Below are 20,960 nucleotides of genomic sequence, written 5' to 3'. Positions count from 1 at the left end.
ATCTATAATATGTACAAAGAAGATATTATGTTTGAAATAATCTAGCAGTATGTGTTGTTCACCTTTCATGCAAAGCAATTCTACTCATAAGTTCATAATGATAAGGCTTTATTCACTGGAACGTTTATAGCTTTGGTGATATATGAAAACATATTATCTGCATATCCCCCACCCTTAAGGATATCGTGTATTTCGAAATATTATTCTATTCACCATATCCTATAATATTATGTCGTATTACTTACAATTAAATAGGCCTTAACACATTTCCTGTAAAACTATTTGTTGCTTATAGTAATGTCATTTAAAAAAAACATATCACACTCTGGTAATTTATGAAAGAAAATGCTTGTATTTTTCAGGTTTCAGTAAAAAAATATTTATCTTAGAGGAATAATATTATAACTAAGCCTGTAGAGAAATTAATTTCATACAAATTTTGTTATTATTGTAACTAGACTTAAAACAAATTTTAAGCCAAAACTTAAAAGTAAGCATAATTTACTTGAATTTGAATATTATGTATATCAAAACAGACTTTTTATTTATTTGAAATGTTGAGTATTTCCAAAACTGTATTTATATGCGAGGGAAGGATTCCATAGAATACCAATCCCTTTTTATTCACGTTTCTTTTATTCGAAACACTCCCTTTCCCCCGAGAGTTGATTTATTTCTTCCTGTTATATGATTTTTAATTGATGATTTGTACTCCAATGAAAATAATGGCCGCCATTGTCACCACACTTTGTTAATGACAGAATAAGATAAAAGAAATGAAAGCGTTCATCTGTCTACCCTTCCGGGGATAACAACGAACGTTTGTTGACGTAATCAAAGGGTTGTAAGGATTTGAATAGGCTTTGAGTGAGTTGTAAAAAAGACTTCATCCGAATGTTCAACCCCTATTAACGAGATGAGCCTACATCAAGCCCTTGACTTGTATACAATACTCGTAATAAACAGCCTCTTCGTGAGGCAATGTAGTTTTTATTTACTATATTCTTCTAACTTTTATCCGCACTCGATGGTGCATAGGGCACTGCATCGTATTGACGCAGTATTATCTTATTGATGGCAAGGTGAGTACTCCTGAGCTTCAGAGAAAAGTCCAGGGTAATATTAAGTAAATATTAGAGTGTAAAATCACTAATATTTAATTTCACCCCTGCCCCTGAGAATCAAACCTGGGACCTCCAGCACGAGAGCTTATCACGCCGACCATTACACCACGGAGGAAGACATAATATATTATATGTACTATGTATTCAATATAGTTTTTTTTCTTGTAATATAATGGAGAATTAAGTTATATATTACTATTTTATGAACACATTTTATCAATTATATTTATGTGCGTTTTATTAGCAATTTGAAAAGGGAGATTGCGACCATAATGGTAAAACAATAGAGGGGTGAGTTCGAGAAAACCAATCTCCATTTTGTCCCTTGTATTGGTGGTTAGGGGTTAGATACAAGATACAAAGGTGGAGTTACCTTGTTCGGGTGACAAGTTGAGGAATGAAGGGATGAAAATAAAGCCTTCCTTCATGCCTCGAAGTTCTCTCGAAATAACGGAACTTGAAAATATTCTAGCTAAGCAGTTATATGTCAGCTCCTATGAACTTCTTAAAGTCGAGTAAAAGATTTTTCGATCACTTATTTTTAAAGTAACTGCAGTTTCCGGTCATTTTATTTTATCATCACTAAGTGTTAAATTTTAAAATCATAACATATCTATACAACGTTTTTGCATTCTTTATTTATTAAATTTCTTAGACACATAATATGTGCATAATACATTAGGGAACTTATTGATATGAAACATGATCTTTCAACCAACCAAATATAAACTACTCATAAGTATATATTTTAATATTTATTATTTACATATTTTTTATATGTTAAATATTAACATCAAACACCGACTTCAATGCCATTAGTTTGAAAATGCCATAACAAGGTCTCAAATTTGATTTAACTGTTTTTTTTATTTGTATACATTTATTTAAATCACAATTTTTACATATTTAGATTTTTTTGCAGAGACCCACCAAGCCACCTTGTGTGTCTTGTCGGTGGAGTGTGTTTCTTATAATAAAACACAACTACGCAGACCCTAAAAATTAGTGTTTTATTTAAATTTTTAACACAATTTAAAATTGAGTTCTACAAATGAAACGCTAAATCTTTAAATAATATATATTACTATTCCGAAATTGTTGACAAATAATACTTTTATCCTTTTTTTTAAAGATTTTTGAATATATGATTAAAAAATGAAAATATTATTATAAAAATTAGTAATATGATCTAATAGAATACAAATTTTATCATCACATTTTTTTCTTCTTAATAATATGAAGAATTTATTTTCGTTAGAAATACATAAATTTTTATATGAAAAAAGATTTTATACAAAAAACGTATTAAAGAGCGTACCTACCTAAATTATTTTGTGCAAAAATCAAAAAATAAAATGTATTTTTGTCTTGGATAAAGATTGCCTTATTTTTCTTTGGCTTTGGTGCACCACAACAATTTATACAATGATTCCATCACACAGGTCTGGGAAAATTACGGCCCGCAACAGATATGCGGACCGCAATACATTTCATTGAAAATAAAATAATAACACACTGTTTTTAATTTTTTGTTGTTTTTTCAATTATCGGTCAATAGCTTTCAATGGCTTTCCAAAAGTTTATGGTCCAACACAGTTGTGTGAATATATAGAGATTCCACTATATTTTATTGATCGATACTATCCCGCAATGATGATGTTTTTATGTTACTTACAAAAATTTGGGTAAATTTGGGTTATTAAAAAAAATTGGGTTATCAATCATAGGTAGAATGGTGAATGTTATACGTGTTTAAAGTAAAAACTTAATCAGCCTATGTCAGGCTTATTAAGATGTTCTTGTCCATCTATGTTGAGATGTCAAAAATAGGTAATTATATTATGTATTGATTTGGCACTAACTTTGTGGAATAAAATATTGATTATTAAAAATTAAACACTTGTACTATACTTGTATTAAAGTTTTCGAAACTAGTCGTGTAAAATAAAATATAATTCAATAAGTGGTATAATACAAATGTTTAATTTTTAGTAATTATATTTTACACAAATATTCAATTTTATCATAAAATTATACCCCTTTAAAAGGTGGACGTACCATATATGGTATATTTGAGATCCGCTTATAATTTTTACTGAAGCAATTGTGTTGTTGTTGTTTTTTTTAATTGACAGTCTTAATTTAATAGCATTCTGAGTTCTAAATAATCCACGATCATCTAGCAAGAGTAAACGATCCAGAAACACAAGAAAAAAATTCAAAAGGGAAAGAAAACAACCCATCACATTCTCTCGATGGCACCCTACTTTCGGTTTTTAAATCTTATACATAATTTTGGAATACTGCCAAAAAAAAATTGACCATCCCTGATCTAACTGAATACCTGTACTCAATAATAAAAACCTACTAGGGGTGTATCTGTGTGTTTGCAGTATGTATTTATGTACCCATACATAAAATGCAAATATCACAGGGTTTCAAAATTGCCTTTTCTTATTCGCTAAAAGTTTCATCCGAACAAAGAGAGGAACAAATTGTGGCGGCGGAAAAGGTTTTGCGGTGATGCAGCCTGCTTCCGGCGGGTAGGTGGGACTAGTTAGGTAGTATGGGAGTGCAGTCAGGCTCTATAGCACTAGACGGAGCCTCCGCACCCCTGGGAACACTTCACAGTGTGAGATAAGGGCGGATTAGTTCTGAAATACTGAAATGGCGGAGCTTTGCGATGAATATTGCATTATTTCATATTTTTTCCCTCAATTAAATTCGAAGGTAATACTCACGGATTACAAAGCCTGAATTTATTTCGTAAAAATTACATTATCATTTTAAAATTATTTTTTGGTCTTGTGAAATGAATATGTAAACATAATCCGCATTAAACTAGTGCAAGGTCATTGAAAAACAAATAGAAGAGGGTTTTAATATTTTTTTAAATACCAATCTGTACATACATAATATCCTTTTTATCTTTTGCCAATAAACGGCTATGTACTCGTGTATATATATATATATATATATATATATATATATATATATATATATATATATATATATATATATATATATATATATATATATATATATATATATATATATATATATATATATATATATATATATTTATATATATATATATATATATATATATATATATATATATATATATATATATATATATAAATATATATATATATATATATATTATATATATATATATATATTTATATATATATATATATATATATATATATATATATATATATATATATATATATATATATATATATATATATATATATATATATATATATATACATATTTATATATTTATATATATATATATATATATATATATATATATATATATATATATATGTATATATATATATATATGTATATATATATGTATATATATACATATATATATATATATATATATATATATATATATATATATATATATATATATATATATATATATATATATATATATATATATATATATATATATATATATATATATATATATATATATATATATATATATATATATATATATATATATATATATATATATATATATATATATATATATATATATATATATATATATATATATATATATATATATATATATATATATATATATATATATATATATATATATATATATATATATATATATATATATATATATATATATATATATATATATATATATATATATATATATATATATATATATATATATATATATATATAGTGGCGTGCACGGAGACTTAATTGGGGTAGGCAGTAGATGTATGTAGTAAGGTAAGCTAGGTATTACTTAGTAAGGTAGGGTAGGTTCTGGTTGCGTTTTTATTTGTCACACGGGTAAGTTAGGATACGGATTGCTCTTCTACCTATATATATATATATATATATATATATATATATATATATATATATATATATATATATATGTATATATGTTTATATTTTTGTCTCCAAATACTTGTTCACAAATACCGGATATGTTAAAAAATATTAATAAAAAAGTGATATTTTCAGGCAGCTCCTAATAATAAAAATTATTTGTTAAGAAACTTACATACATTTCATGAAGGTTTCTGCTAATAAAAACATACTGATTTTACTGATTTATGCCGCTGAAAAAGAAGCATAAGAAATATATTTTTAATTGAAGCATAAATATCTCTTCCGATATTTGAGTAGTGTGGGTTGTCAATCATGGATAAAATGACGAATATTCACAGTGTATAAAGTGATCAAGTAAAATAAGACCTATAAAAGCCCAGACTTGTTCGTCTTCATTATTGAGATTCTATGTTGTTTCTGTGTTTTGTGAGTGATTATATGTTGAGATTTTTAATCTATCTAGCATCTTGAGCTATGAAAATCTTTATTATTATATCGAAAAAACTTAAGCAATATAGTTTAGCTTTGTTTGTTGCGTGTGGAAATATATGAAAATCCTATTCCCAAGGAATATTGCTTCTCATTCTCATGAATATTCCCCGCAATGGCTTCCTTTTACACAACTTTCTATTGCTCTTCTTCTCGGCAACCTCACAAACTGTAAATTAGTTTGCTGAGCCAAGGATCATTTTCACACATTCCTCCTAGAACCTCACAGCATATCAGAACTCTCTTATTACACCGAGATTAAATACGGCGGTGAAGTTCTCTTACCTACCGAAAAAAACTTTCGAATAAAAATCTCAGCAACTTAACTTTATATACCTTACATGAAGAAGATCAAATTCTACAATACCAAATTCTATAATCCCAACCAAGCAAAAAAAATGTTGTTATTCTATCAAAATTCGAAATGCTATGTTAAACTAACATATCGCTCACTCAATACTTTTTATATGAAATTTATGCGTAAAAAAAGTTTGTTTATTTTAAATTATTACTTAAGTATTATTTTATCTACATATCGCTCACTCCATTCAACAACGTCATATATCAAAAATCGTAAATTTTCAGTTGTGCATGTTTTCGGAATGCCCGGAAAATGTACTATATCCTGGCAAAAGCGGCATATTTTTAACTTAATATTTACTTGCTACAGGGTTGTGTTGTTTTTGCGTATTGAAGAAAATGTATTGTTTAACTATTTTTTTAAATATGCTAAATATTATTTAAATGGCGAAAAAAACATTCAGGTTTTACATAAAAAGATCTGTTGCACAGTAAAATGTTCAATAAGTGGCTTGATATTTATTTTTAATATATTTTATTTTATTTTTTAACTGTAAAAACGATTTCCTGAAAAATCAAGTTTTCTTGATTTATGACGTTGTTGAAAGGAGAGAGCGATATAACGATGTTTTCACCTTGAAAAACTCAAATAAATTGATAAAAAAAATATTACTTCAATTTTCTAAGTGCCTAAGGAAATTCTCCTTGCCAATTATGAAGATCCCTAAAAACGATACAATAGATACAATGGATTCAATATCTTATATCAATCAAGATTTGTTACAATGTCTAATTGGTCTAGTCTTATTATCTAAATAACATATCACTAAATCTGATAGATCTTTATGTTCTATTAGTTTGTCAATATTCGTCAACTGCAAACCATCTTTCGCACATTCTGTTTCCAATTGATTTTTTTTAAATTACATATCCACATGTCAGTAGTGTAAAGGCAAAGGGGTATATCTGTCTCAATATATCAAGACCAATATTTTACAGGAGAGCAAAAACAAATTTGTGAAATTAAATATTTTATGCGGATGGCACATGTATATATCTTAATAAAACTAAATATGTGTTGCAACTACAGCTACATACTTTTGCTAGATAATTTAATACACTATTTTTGACATTTTTTGGAACGAACTCAGAAAATGAAAAATTTGACAGATATACCCCTTTGCCATTACACTACCCATGTATGGTATGTACGACAAAAAATAATGAATACAAAAATTTATTCATAAATTTTATGTTATCCATTGGAACATTGCTATAAAATATCTGCGCTTTTCTAAAATAAGCCATCGTTAGACTAGTTAGCCGAAGAGATGTAAAAATATTTCAAAATTTCCATAATATTTCCGCCTACGGAGGTCGTTTTCCACAGTTTAGGTGTTTGCCAGGCGCCTAATTGGCTATTGTTCTACTAGCTGCCGTGTCGAGCCGGTTGCAACTAACCTTATTACAAAGGCGCTTTTGGAATAGAATGTGACTTCATTTGCCTAAAATAATATTCATAACCTTTTATACTAAGGAATAAGATGTATAAGTAAACGTTTTCCTAAGAAAATATTATGTAACTCGTTTAAATAAATTTTAAATTAAACATAATACGCCTACTATATTTTATCTATTTAAGGTATTAAATACTGTTTAAATTATTATCTTATTTAAGGCCCAGCCAGCATTCGCTTACTGGCAACTTAATTTTCTCTAAATCCCGGTAATATTTTACATAGTTGATTTTTTTCTTAAAACAGCCTTAAAAATATGTAAGTACCTATATAAAACAAATTTTTGGTTGTGAATTATGACCCGGATAGACTTGAGAAAATGACCGAATAATAAAACAAAAGGGATGGCAGTGCAATGTCCCTTTTATGAATAAATTAGTAATTATGAGTAAAGGCATCGTATGTATTTTGTACGCCTACAACGAGGAAAAAACCGCACGCCGCACACCTTACAACGACATTCGTTAAGAAATTTATCCATTTTGGTAATTTTCTTCCATCGCGGTAATAGGTTTAAATTTATCATTTTGTAATCTCAATATTATTAATATTTAAAACATTTGCTTTGTGGTTAGGCATTTTTACATTTATATATTTTTTTTACAAAAATGTTAGTAACGTTCAAACATTTTTGATCATTTTGTGTTTCAAAATATGTTCACTTCATAATAAAAACAAATCATAATTTCCTAGTTAATTAAGGAGATAAGAAAAATTAACCATTATACGAATGTATAAACTCATATCACGAAATACAATTCAATCCAAGGATAAAAATTGAAACATTTAAAATAATAACGAAATTCTAAAATATATTTCAAATTAGCCAAGACACAAACCTGCCGATATGACCGAGGCGTAGAACAGCAGTTGCACCGAGACGGGTGGCGGTCGCATGGCATACGACAGACGCGCATCGCGCACCTGCTGTCGTCTCGTTCTAACACACGCCGACCGCGTATGCGAATATCTCCATGTTTAGCTGTGAGAAAGAGAGAACAATATATATGATTCGTATTCACTACATTAATAGAATAGTATGTGTTTATAACGAGCATTATGGCGTGTAATCGCCAAGGCGCCGTGGCTTAGTTGGTTAAAGCGCCTGTCTAGTAAACAGGAGATCACGAGTTCGAATCTCGTCGGGGCCTAGAGTGTGCGAGCCACATTCGACTTTTTGTACTTTTATCATTAACTTTTTTTTACATATTCGCTTATTTCGCTTATGCGTTCGTTGTTAAGACACAAAAAGTAAATTATGATAATTTTAAAGAATGAAAAAAAGAATAATATTAATTCCTTTAATTTTTTATCATTATTTTTGTCTTGGGTTTTGTTTGCCAAATTTCTTAAATAACGTTAGTTTTTTAGAATTTTTGTTGATAAATAGAGGAATCCATAACGAAATTAAAAAACATTGGAAATTACGGAAAAGATTCAGAAGTTACCGATTTAACTATGTTGTGTAGACAATATTAACTTTATTTTTAGTATAAGGTCTTTTATTTTCTCTGACTCATTTAGAAATTCCTAGTGGATTAGTATCTTTAATTAATGTTTTAATTTATTATTAGATTAAAACCAATATTTTTAGCTTTTCCACTTTTTTATTTGACCAGCGACCGGGTTTCGTCGTTACCGACATCATCAGACTGATGATGTCGGTAACGACGAAACCCGGTCGCTGGTCAAATAAAAAAGTGGAAAAGCTAAAAATATTGGTTTTAATCTAATAATAAATTAAAAATGCAATTCCATCACGAAGTGTCAGTGGATAATATAAATTAATGTTTTACTTAGTAAATACCACTATTTCTTAAAATCTACTGTGACACGTGTTTCGATGCATTCCGCATCATTTAGATTTTACCACAAAGTGACTGCCGAATCAATTAATGGATTAGTATCGTCAGGTAGTTAAAATTTTTTTGTTTTTTTTTTTGTTTTAATAACACATTTGTATTTTTAACAAATAAAAACAAAAATTATTTGATGTTAAAAATAATGTTAACATCCTAAAATCAAAAAAGAAACCAATCCCAGATTTATGGAGTTATTGTATATTAATATTTTTTGACGTTACTTTGGATGATTTTTAATCATGTTTTTTTTAAACTTCCTGGTTGGAAAAATGTTTTGTTCATACAAAAGCATAATAATTTTAAGTTGCACTCGTATTATAATATGGAGTATTTAAATTATGGTGTGATATCTAGAATTTCATGTCTATAATGTATTCTATTTTTATATTAGTAAATTCGATGCTTTTTTATTAGTTAATTCAACAAAAGACACAAAAAATTCCTGAAATACCAGGATTTCTAGATAGACATATTAATAATACGTTTCTTGGGCTATTGAATGTTATTTAGAGTAGTTTTATAAAATTATCCACCCACCCAATAATTTCATAGTTTAAAATATTGAATTAATGCATAATGATCAGTTTTTACCATCTTTCAAGTTGGGATATTTACTAACATACGCTATGTAATTCTAATAACAAATGCAATCATTTGGGAATTCCTTTTTTTTATTTTAATATATGAATTTGCCGATATATTAAATTTATTACATGTTTTTAAAAAAAATGTATTTGCGCTTAGATGGCGCGCTTACAGAATAATATTTATTAATCTTTAAAAAAAATATTGTATACGTACTTTTAAATATGTAACAATCACGAAATGGCATACTTCGCATAGTAACAGTTTTAATCTAAGGGTCCTAATGCCTGCATAGTAAAACGTAAATGGAAGATACTAACACATTAAATAAAATATTCCAGTCTTTCTCGACTTTGCAGGTGCCTTTACGCGTAGTATGAACGTAGTTAAAATTACAAAATACAACGTCCATGAACTTGAACGTCTAGTTCACTGTGCACGGACTTTAAGAGCTTAGTCGTCTGGTTTTTGACGGCTTGTCATAAAGTAGAAGTTGTGCGATGGGGAACCGGGGTACATGGAATGGGGAGTGTTCTAAACACGCGATCCTTTCATTACCAAGGGGAATTGTGAATTTTCTGGTAACATGTAATTTTGATTTCGCTTTTATTATAATCTATGTAAGAATTAGGTACGGGAAGAGGTCTTTTACGTGGAACTTGCATGTGTCAAAATACTTAATTCTTTATGATCCATCGTCGCTCGACGCAGTTTTTTGTGTGTTTTGTATTTGTAATATCTGTGATTAAAGGTGTGGTGGTTTGACGAAAATATTTTTTCCTTTGTTATTTTTTTATTCAAATTGTGATACTGTGATACTGTGGGCTTACCCGATATAAATAGTAAAGTACTTCCTATAATGAGATTTCCCATTCCGGGACCATAGTAGTATTCTTTATTTTCCTCTATGGTAACTACCATTCGGGGTGTATGTACTTCTGCGAAAGCCACACGTGTTGTCCGCGCACAGTCATTTTTTTAGAATATTTAGAATTTTATTTTTAAAGGAATACGTACTGATTTTTTTTTAACGCGTCAACAAAAAAATCTATTTTGGCGAATGTGACCTGGGTTAAAAGAATATTAAGTTGCGGGCTATTAATTATCTCACCCTAACGAATATTAAAACTAACTTTTTATTATTCTGATAATAAATGATTGTCGTTAGTATAAAAAACATTGTAAACGGCAAATGAAAAAATACATCATCATTTTTATCCGCAAATTGTAATTTCCGTTATTTTTATAAATATTTCATTAAATTCAATTTGTACTTAAAGAATACTTAAAGAGTTCGCCTCCGTAGTGTAATAGTCAGCACGCTTGGCTACCGTTCTGGAGGTCCCGGGTTCGATTCCCAGGGGGGGTCAAATAAATATAAGTGATTTTTACACTGTAATATTTATTCAATATTACCCTGGACTGGTACCTGAAGCGGAGGGCTGGTCACCTTTCCTTCATGTGTAAACGATTGAGATAACACTGCGTTTATATGAAGCAGTGCCCTATGCACCATTGGGGTGCGGATAAGGGTTTGACTTACTACTACTTAAAGAATTCTTCAGAATAAAACAAAAACATACGTACAAATAAAGACATAAAACTGTTATTGTCGTAAAAAATTCATATCGCCCAGTTTATGCATTGATTTGTAAAATTCGTGACGCGCCTTCGGAGTATGCTTTTTTATGCCCTATTGTATATTTTATTAGGCGTAAACATCGACACGCCGAATCTCCCGCGCCTCCCCTATTCTGTACGCGGTACATACCTACAGGATAGGTGAGGGGAAGTCGGGGTGACGGTCAGTAACCTTTTTATGGACTTTCCCCTTCGCTGCAGAGGAGAGTGGGGTTTAATGGGACATCTTGCAGAACCTACGGGGGCGAAGGTGATACTGTGAAATTGCACAAAATATAACAGCTTTAATTTGTACGAGCACAATGTAACAAAAGTATCCATTCGTAGCGGGAAATTCCTTTTAAACTTTTAACGAACCAGGAAAATGTAAGGAGAGTAAAAAGACGTATGTCTTAATTCACAATGTATATCTGGATCGGTAAAATGGTTAAACAAAATTATTTACAGAATATCTTGTGTCGATTATTTCATAAAATTTTGTTTCTCGATTCAATGTACTTTTTTCTCATTCAAAATATAAAATTTACGTAACGTCGCCATCTTGGTTTTTATCGGTCGCACTCTGTTTTATCGACGGAACTCTTTTAAAAATCTTAATTGAAGGAAAACGTTTATTTTAATAAAGTTTGAAGATATTTGTCAAAAATGGCTATTATAATCACAGTGGTTTGGTTTTAATGAAGTTTTAAAATAACTCAAACAAAATTCAAGATACAATTTTTTTAATTAATTTTAAAAACATTATTCATTATATATTATTCAAGAGTCAACCAAAAAAATTTAATACCCTCATAAAATTTTTCCATATTCCGTGTTGTCATGCTGAAAAGTCAATATAAATGAGTCCCAAGTGGACGGACACAGATTGGAGAACAAAGATTTGGATACATTGAAATTATTGTTAATATGTTTTTATTTTATTATGAGTATGTTTCATGCGTATATACATACCTTAACTTTCGAACGTCATCGCGCTTAAAGAGTAAGACCCATGTGAGCCATCGCGAGGGATCAAGAAACGCCTTTAATATTATATTTTTTAATGATCTTTTTTGTGAAAAAACGGTTGTAATATTAATTCGCTTATCACTGTGAATATTTGCGGTCGCCTCCTTAAACACGGTGTAGATTCAGGCCTGGATAACCCAAATTGCACCCCGGGTCGCATCGATGACTAAAAATTTTCCCAAGGACCGCATACAGACATTAGATTTTTTATAGCAATGAATTCTATACTTAAGTGTTGAGTAATATATCCAAAATAAAACACGGTTTTCGGATTGAATTCTACATTTATTTATGTATATGTTAATACGTGACGCGTTTCGTCTTCTTAGGACATTATCAAACACAATTTAGCGCATGTGTGTATGATAATGTCATAAGAAGACGAAACGCGTAACGTATTAACAAATACATAAATAAATGTAGGATTCAATAAAAAAAACCGTGTTTTATTTTGGATATACATATTACCCAACAATTCAATATGGAATTCTGCCAACTGTCTGCAGTTACAATAAATAATTCCATACTCATTGATTTTTTGTAAGTATTACAAATAATTTGAATATAGAGGTAATCAGAAAGTACAATCAGGGTAATTGTAAAATCAAAAGATTACTACGACCAGATGTGAGAAGAAAACAGACATTGAACCAAAAAAATGTATTTATATTGTAAAAAAAAAACATTTTTATATAGTTCATTATTTTTTTGAATATATGCATGACTTGGCTCAAAGATTATACTTAAGCGCATAAATTTTATTGATGTATCAAACAGTATATCACATATCACACACTCCTTTCAAGAACGTCATAAATAAAATAATTTGATTTTTCAGGAGAACGTATTTAAAGTTTAAAAATATAATACAATGTTTTAAAAATAAATATCAAACCACTTACTGAACTTTTTCTGTGCAACAGATTTTTTAGGTAAAACCTGAAGGTTTTTTTTCCATTTGAAAATATTTAGTATATTTAAAAAATAATTAAACAATACCTTTTCTTCAAAATGCAAAAACAACACTTTCTGCCCTGTAGCGGGTAAATATTAAGTTGTCTCTTTTGCTGGGATATAGTACATTTTCTGGGCATTCCGAAAACTTGCACAACTGAAAATTGATGATTTTTTATTTATGACGTTCTTGAAAGGAGTGAGCGATATACTTTGGCCACCCTTGATGTAGATAATATATACTTATATATAAATACATATACAAATTTTATTCTGCACCAATTACTCCTGGCCTCCCTTAAAAGTGACACAAGAAAAGACCGTGTCACTTTTGTAAGCGCGTCCCCCATTGTAAAAATTCACTGGACTAAGAAATTGTGCCAAAGACTGACAGATAATAAGCCATTTAAGATATTCCATTCTGTAAAATGATGTATTCACCCGGCGGGGTAAACCTTTGAGAAAAGTTTTAACAAAATACATTTTTAGGTAAACAGCGAGACTCCCTAACAATATTTTCAGAGCTTTTCCAGAGTTTATTTTACTCAACATTCTTTTCAAATCATAAATGAGCTTTGAATTCTGTACTTCAATGTTGACTTTTCTAGGACATATAAATATTTTTATGTTCGATATAATTACTAATTTTGGGAAAATATAAAACTATATTCCACTTTTGTAATGTCATATTTTTTTATTATTTCACAATGAACCATTTATTTATATTATTTATTGACTCGGCATTTACTTTATGGAATGACATTGTTTAATATTTTTACGATTCATCTGTAGATGAAAACATCTTAAGTTTTCGAAACTATTCGTATGTTATGCAACAAAACCCATTAGATGGTATTACACAAGCGTTTTATTATTATTTTATTTTTTAATCAACATATATTTTTTTTAAAACTATTTCATCTGTTAAAAATTATTGTGTATATAATATTTAGTCAGATTCATATTAAAAGTACATAATTTATAATCGTTAGTAAATTCATGTTAATTTTTTTTAAATGAGTTATATATTTAATAGGGGGTTGAATTAATTCTCGCCGTTTTTTGTAGTATTTTGAATTGAAAATATATATTTTTTTAAAAGTAAGAATTTATTCAAAGTATTGCCATTCTTTCTCGACTACTTTGGCCCATCTTTCAGGAAGAAGTCGTATTCCCCTATAAAAGAAAACCTTGTCTTTTGAGGCAATCCAATTTTCAACCCATAACTCGACTTCTCGATAACTTTTGAAAATTTCTCCCGATAATCCATGCTGCATGGACCGAAACAGATGATAATTGGATGGTGCGACGTCAGGGGAGTAGGGCGGGTGTGACAGAACCTTCCAGCCGAAGGAGTTTATCTGTTCTTTTACCACTTTGGCAACATGCGGGCGCGCGTTGTCGTGCAGAATGAGAATCAACTCGTGCCTGGCTGCGTATTCTGGACGTTTTTCTTCAATTGCTGTTTTCAGTTTGATCATTTGCTGCTTGTAAACCTCTGCTGTGACTGTTTGGCCTGCTTTGAGAAGCTCGAAAAAAGTTACTCCCTGCTGATCCCACCAAATGCAAAGCATCGTTTTTGAGCCGTGAATGTTGCGTTTTGCAATGCTGGCTTCAGCAGGGAGTGGCCGACCTGGCTGGCAGATGACGAAGAAGATCCACTTCTCATCGCTGGTGATGACGCGATGCAAAAAACCTTTTCTGTGATGCCGTTGCAAGAGTGAATCACACATGCAAAGTCGCTTTTCCATATCTCTCTCCTTCAGAGCATACGGGACCCAGTTTCCCTGCCGATGAACAAGGCCCATAGCCTTAATTTTGAGGCGGTTTGAGGCGGTTGAAAGTGCCACGGGGGTGTTCGAGGCAACGGGGGACAGGAAAACAAAAAAAAACGAAAGGAATCAATTTAAATCACAGAGAAATATTAGATTTTTATAAACGGCGAGAACTAATTCAACCCCCTAATAACTTAGTTGATGTTTAATACATTTTCAAAATGTGTTTTTTTTTAAATATTGATACATAATTTATGATTTTGCAATGGATAACTAGTTTTTTCCTTACCGCACATTAGTCGTACGTTGAGAGTACGTTGAAATTGAATAAATTGAATCCTAAATTGACTGTCAACTATATTCAGTCTGCTTTCATCCTTCTTTCTAAAAAAAAAAAATTGTTGGTAAGTAGGTACCTAGTTTTCTTATGCAAGATTTTGTTTGAATCACACTGCTATTGTCCACTGTGTGGTGATTCCTCTCGGGTGCTATTCACTATCGAATCACTCCATTCTCTGACTGTCCGAAGTCACTATTTCCCCAGCGATGTACTGCATATTTTCATTCTAGCTGCTCGTGCATTTTGTCTCTGAATACAGTTTATTTCGTATTTAGTTTGTTGTACCCATATACATATTTGATTTTGTGAAGCTTCAGAGTTAAAAATAAATCATACTAATTTTGCACTCTGACTGCTCAAAAATGTCGATCGGTTTCACAACTTCATTCTACCGTTTTTAATACATACAGCGAAACCCTCTACAACGTAAGGATGGGCGCTGCGTTATCGGCGGAAACGTTTTAGGGTGATAATTTTTTTTTAAATGTATTTTAACATTTTAATCAGCAGGAATGACTGAAATATGAATAAAAATAATATTTTAAATTGAAATATATATTAAAAAAATTATATAAATATAATAAAAATAATATATTGTAATTCCCTTCGATAACGCGGTTCCTATCTCAATGTTACAAGGGGGTTTACTGTACCTTTATTGATAAATCAACATTGATGAAGAAGTCTATGGAAGTGTGGGTATTTACAGGGTTAACGTTATCATACGTATCATTCATCGTTAAAGCATATTGTACATTCATCGTACGATGTGCTGATAACGATAAATAATAGATGTTCGAATGGTGAATAATTTAAAGCTGGGATAACCAATATTTTGAGTGTATTAAGATGGCTTGATCATGTAGAACGAGTGAGTGAGAAAAGAACGGTAAAACAAATTCATGTTTCAAGGATCAAGTATGTCAAATACTTGAAAGCGGACAGGTCAGGAGTTGAAATAATTAGCGGGTATGTACCATATGTATGAGGAGATGCATGAATGTTGAAGAGGCGAAGAATGTTTTCCAAAGACAGAATTTTATGGTGTTATATTAATTCTTCCTACCTCTGCTGAGAAGTGACGTGATGGTTAGCTAGTTAGTTAGTTAATGATGAAAGATATAACATTGAATAGGTTAAATAAAAAGACGTAAAAAAGTTTATTTTTCAATATCATGAACTAAATTGATTACCCGAGACTGACTTAGTTCGCCGTTCACGCCCAGACGCGATACCCTTAACTTACCAATGAAAACTTTCCTACAAGATAATTACCATGTCAAAAATGCACAGCTTGCTATACAGCTGAACCGATGCAAAGCTCTAAAGTTTACTCAAAGTATCCGCTTACATATTATGTATTTGATTAATAAAATGAAAGAGTGAGTACAGTAAAACTACGCTATCCTTACACAGTGAACATAATATTTGCAATATTTTGGAAAGTGTTATTTTTAAATATATTTATATATCTGCATTGATGAAGAAGAACGTTCTATAATTGTATTCTGGGCATTTACATTGCTTACCACCTGTAATTGTTGTAATTGTTGTTTTAAGTGATCACTTTGTCCGCCTCCATAGTGTAATGGTCAGCACGCTCGGTTACCATTCTGGAGGTCCCGGGTTCGATTCCCAAGGAGGGTCAAATAAATATAAGTGATTTTTTCACTCTAATATTTATTCAATATTACCCTGGACTGGTATCTGAAGCGGAGGGCTGATCACCTTTCCTTCATGTGTAAACGATCAAGATAACACTGCGTTTATATGAATCAGTGCCCTATGCACCATTGGGGTGCGGATAAGGGTTTGAATGAATGAAAATGAAAAAAAATATTTAACATTCTACTCATGATTGACAACAGCATTACCATTCTACCCATGAAAACAAACACGTTTTAAATATGTTGTGTCTTTTAAAGCTATCGGTAAGTAACTTTTAGAGATTTAAGATTCTGACTTTAGCTAGAAAAATCGCAATCATATAAACCTATTAATATATATATTTTTAAATACATATCCTGTATGTCAATTTAATATTAAAAATCATAAACGATTTTAGTTTTTATTTTCCTTAGATAAACATTCGTCTGGGAGAATATGGAACAAAACGTGCCCTAATAATTGAAACATCGAATTAATTACTAGGTAACCGATTTTTTTGGTGACCAATAGCAAATCGGGCGTTAAATGAGTCCTGTGATGTGGTCATTTTAACCATTTGCTGTAGAAACCTAAATAATTACAAAGTAGACTTTATTTTACCACCAAATTTACTATCTACTGCTTGTTTATTACGGGCTTTGTGGAGGCTAACGAGCATACCGTTTATTTATGCAGATATTTTCATATATTTAGATATACTGCCTAAATCATAATAATAGACTGCCATAATTATTTCCAAAAATAATTCCCACTTACCTCCTATAAAAAAATTATCGTAGATAAATAATTTGTGTTATTAATTAATAAATCAAGTGTTAACTAATCCGGACAATATATCTCCGTACTAATCAGATCCTAATCACTTGTTTCCTTCCTTTTTGTTTCTTTTGTTCCTTTTGTTCCTGTTGTTTCTTAAAAATCATCAATTTTCTAGTAAATTATCACCTCTCTGACCCCATGTGCTTACAAACTTTAGCCAACGAAATATTTTGAAGATTGCAACTGAAGTTTAATAAATATAATATATATATATATATATATATATATATATATATATATATATATATATATATATATATATATATATATATATATATATATATATATATATAAATAAAATCCTTATCCGCACCCAAATGGTGCATAGGACACTGTGTCATATAAATGAAGTGTTATCTTGATCGTTTATACATGAAGGGAAGGTGATCAACCCTCCGCTTCAGGTACCAGTCCATGGTAATTTTGAATAAATATTACAGTGAAAAAAACAATAACATTTATTTTACCCCCCTTGGGAATCGAGCCCGGGACCTCCAGAACGGTAGCCGAGCGTGCTGACCATTACACTACGGAGGCGGAGTTTAATAAATAACAGAATTTATGAGTAAAGTTAAAACACTTGTATAATACCACTTAATGAGTTTTATTCCATTACACATGACTAGTTTCGAAAACTACATGTGTTTTCATCTACATGTGAAAAGTAAAACTGGTGGTATTATACAAGTGCTTGGTTTAAAAAAAAATCAACATGTCATTCTACAAAGTTAATGCCGAATAAATTAATAATAGAATTTATGAGTACCTACTCGCCTGTAATCAAATAAATCCGAATTTTTAAATTAGTTAACTTAAGATTTTATTGAAATTTAAGCTGTTTATTAAAACGGAAGGTTATGGCCCACATACACCGTTAAAATACCCTTTAACTCCAATAAATATTGTAACATTTATTCATTTAGTTCTCGATTATTTCTCGATTCATGAAAAAGATTGCTGAACAGGTAACCTATTAAATTTAACTTCGAGTCCATGTTTAAAAATATTCCCATTGTAATCATTGGTCTTCTTTCTTTCTTTCTTTCTTTCTTTTTTTTCAAATGTCAAATCGTAAAAGTTTTTTTTAAATTTTATTTTAATGACCTGATGATGAAATGATGATCATTTCGAAATCGGTAGTAACAAATAAGTTTTTATAAAAGTGGCATAACACAAAGTGAACAATGAATAATAGGGAGAGTATTTTATTAGTAAGTATACCACAAAGTAATCAATGCTTTTAATATACAAAATATAACCTATTAATTATTGAATGACAGATGAGGTTTCGTTTGATATAATTTCTTATGTTTAAAATAAATGGTTTTAAGAATCCTTCAAAAAGTCATTTAATTTATTATTTTAAAGTTATGACGTCTGGAAACTTTAATCGTTAAAAATAATAGACATATTTTATATTTTATTTGATATATTGTGATTTTAGTGTGTGTCAGTTTTAAATCATTGTCCATAAAAATTTCTTCTTAGGACACGTTAAAATATATTTCTACTAACACAATTATATATGTTGCATATTATATTCATGAAGCTCAAAAGAAAATAACCCTATCAACAATAAAATAAAAATATCCGAAAACAGCGTGATATTTCACACTGTTTTCGGATATTTATATTTATTTATTTTTAATTTCGGATATCAATTACTTAATTAATAATTATAATAAAAACATTCAACGCTTACGCATAATCAGATTTGTTATATCAGATAAGCACAATAAAAATTCTCAGGTCAATTTCTCATGTCTAGTAAAAAAACGTGTACAACTTTTGATTTTTAATATACCTAATGTTTTATTCGTCTTAAAAATATCTGGTACTTTAAATTATTTCAAACTTTGCGTTTCACGTTTTTTATTTCCTACCTGCCCCTTTTATATTAAAACCATAAAAAAACATTATATATTTCTCTAAAAAAAATCCGGGTTTAAATATGTATCAGGATTGAAGAGAAAGTTTTTCAGTTAAAAGAAGTAAAAGGAACAACCCAAAGTTCAGCGAAACCGGTCATTTTTCACAATTACCGAAACAACCCCTAGCTATCTGAATGTAGAGAGGGTTGAACTGGTTAGCAATAGGCATCAATCGTTATTTAATTCTACCCCTCACTCTTTTATTGATATCGAGCTCGCTTTTCCAGTAACGGGTAAATAATTTGGGAAGAAATATGTTTCGTTTTACAAAGGAAATTTATGTAAAAACGATTCCATTTCATCGATGTTTCCAATATTTTCATATAAAAATGTATTTATACGTATGATTTCAGAATGATGCAGAAGTTAATACGTTATTTAGATGATACGTTATCTCAATCGTTGATTACATAGGTAATGCAGATTTACTCATATTTTCCAAAATTTTACATGCTGAATATTGTCTTCAACATGTAAAATTTTGTAAAATTTTATTTTTAGTTTCTAGTAAATATGCCTTTTAAATTAATAATTCAAATTTGAAACCAATATAGTGATATCCATAATTGTGAAAAAAAAATCCAGTACGTAGTGTAAAAAATCGACTAATCGGTGATTTTTATCTCACTCACCGTAGAAGGTTACTGGTTATATGCTAATATTACTAACATTAAAAAATATATATTTATTAATTGCTTGTATTTTTTGCTATTAGTATAAATTTGCTTGGTTTTTAAGGTGAGTTTTTATAATAATCGTTGGTAAACAAAGTGTTAAATATAGATATTTTGGAACAGGTAGATGATTTCGTATATTTGGGTAATACAATATGTCTTATAGGGATTGTTAGGTTATATTGCAATTTTCCACCTCTGTGGTGTAATGGTTTGGCTACCGTACTGGAGGTCCCTGGCTCGATTCCTAAGCTGGGGGGGGGGTGAAAATAAATATTAGTGAATTATAATGTGACCATGAACTAGTCCCTGAAGCGCAGGAGTTTTCATATTGCCTTCATGTAAGTAAAGATTAAGATAACAATGCGTTAATACGATGCAGTGCCTGATG

At 29.8% G+C, this 20,960-nt stretch overlaps 1 protein-coding gene and 1 non-coding gene across 2 annotated transcripts in view; one reads left to right on the top strand and one right to left on the bottom strand.

Moving 5' to 3' along the window:
- Positions 1-20,960, bottom strand: part of gogo (thrombospondin-1 like protein golden goal) — a 288,203-nt gene that overhangs the window by 71,046 nt on the left and 196,197 nt on the right. The window contains exon 5 of the mRNA XM_088272556.1: positions 8,152-8,294. Within this exon, the coding sequence (XP_088128682.1) occupies positions 8,152-8,209 (58 nt within the window). The 5' untranslated portion in view covers positions 8,210-8,294. The remainder of the gene's footprint in view (positions 1-8,151; positions 8,295-20,960) is intronic.
- Positions 8,390-8,463, top strand: TRNAT-AGU (transfer RNA threonine (anticodon AGU)). Its single transcript has one exon. It is a non-coding gene; the product is annotated as a tRNA-Thr (tRNA).

Source organism: Brachycentrus maculatus, unplaced genomic scaffold (assembly GCF_059751285.1).
Source record: "Brachycentrus maculatus isolate JH-2025_06_01 unplaced genomic scaffold, ASM5975128v1 h1tg000031l, whole genome shotgun sequence".
Classification (NCBI taxonomy): domain Eukaryota; kingdom Metazoa; phylum Arthropoda; class Insecta; order Trichoptera; family Brachycentridae; genus Brachycentrus; species Brachycentrus maculatus.
Note: the sequence above shows the minus strand (reverse complement) of the source record. Positions and strands in the feature narration are given on the sequence as shown.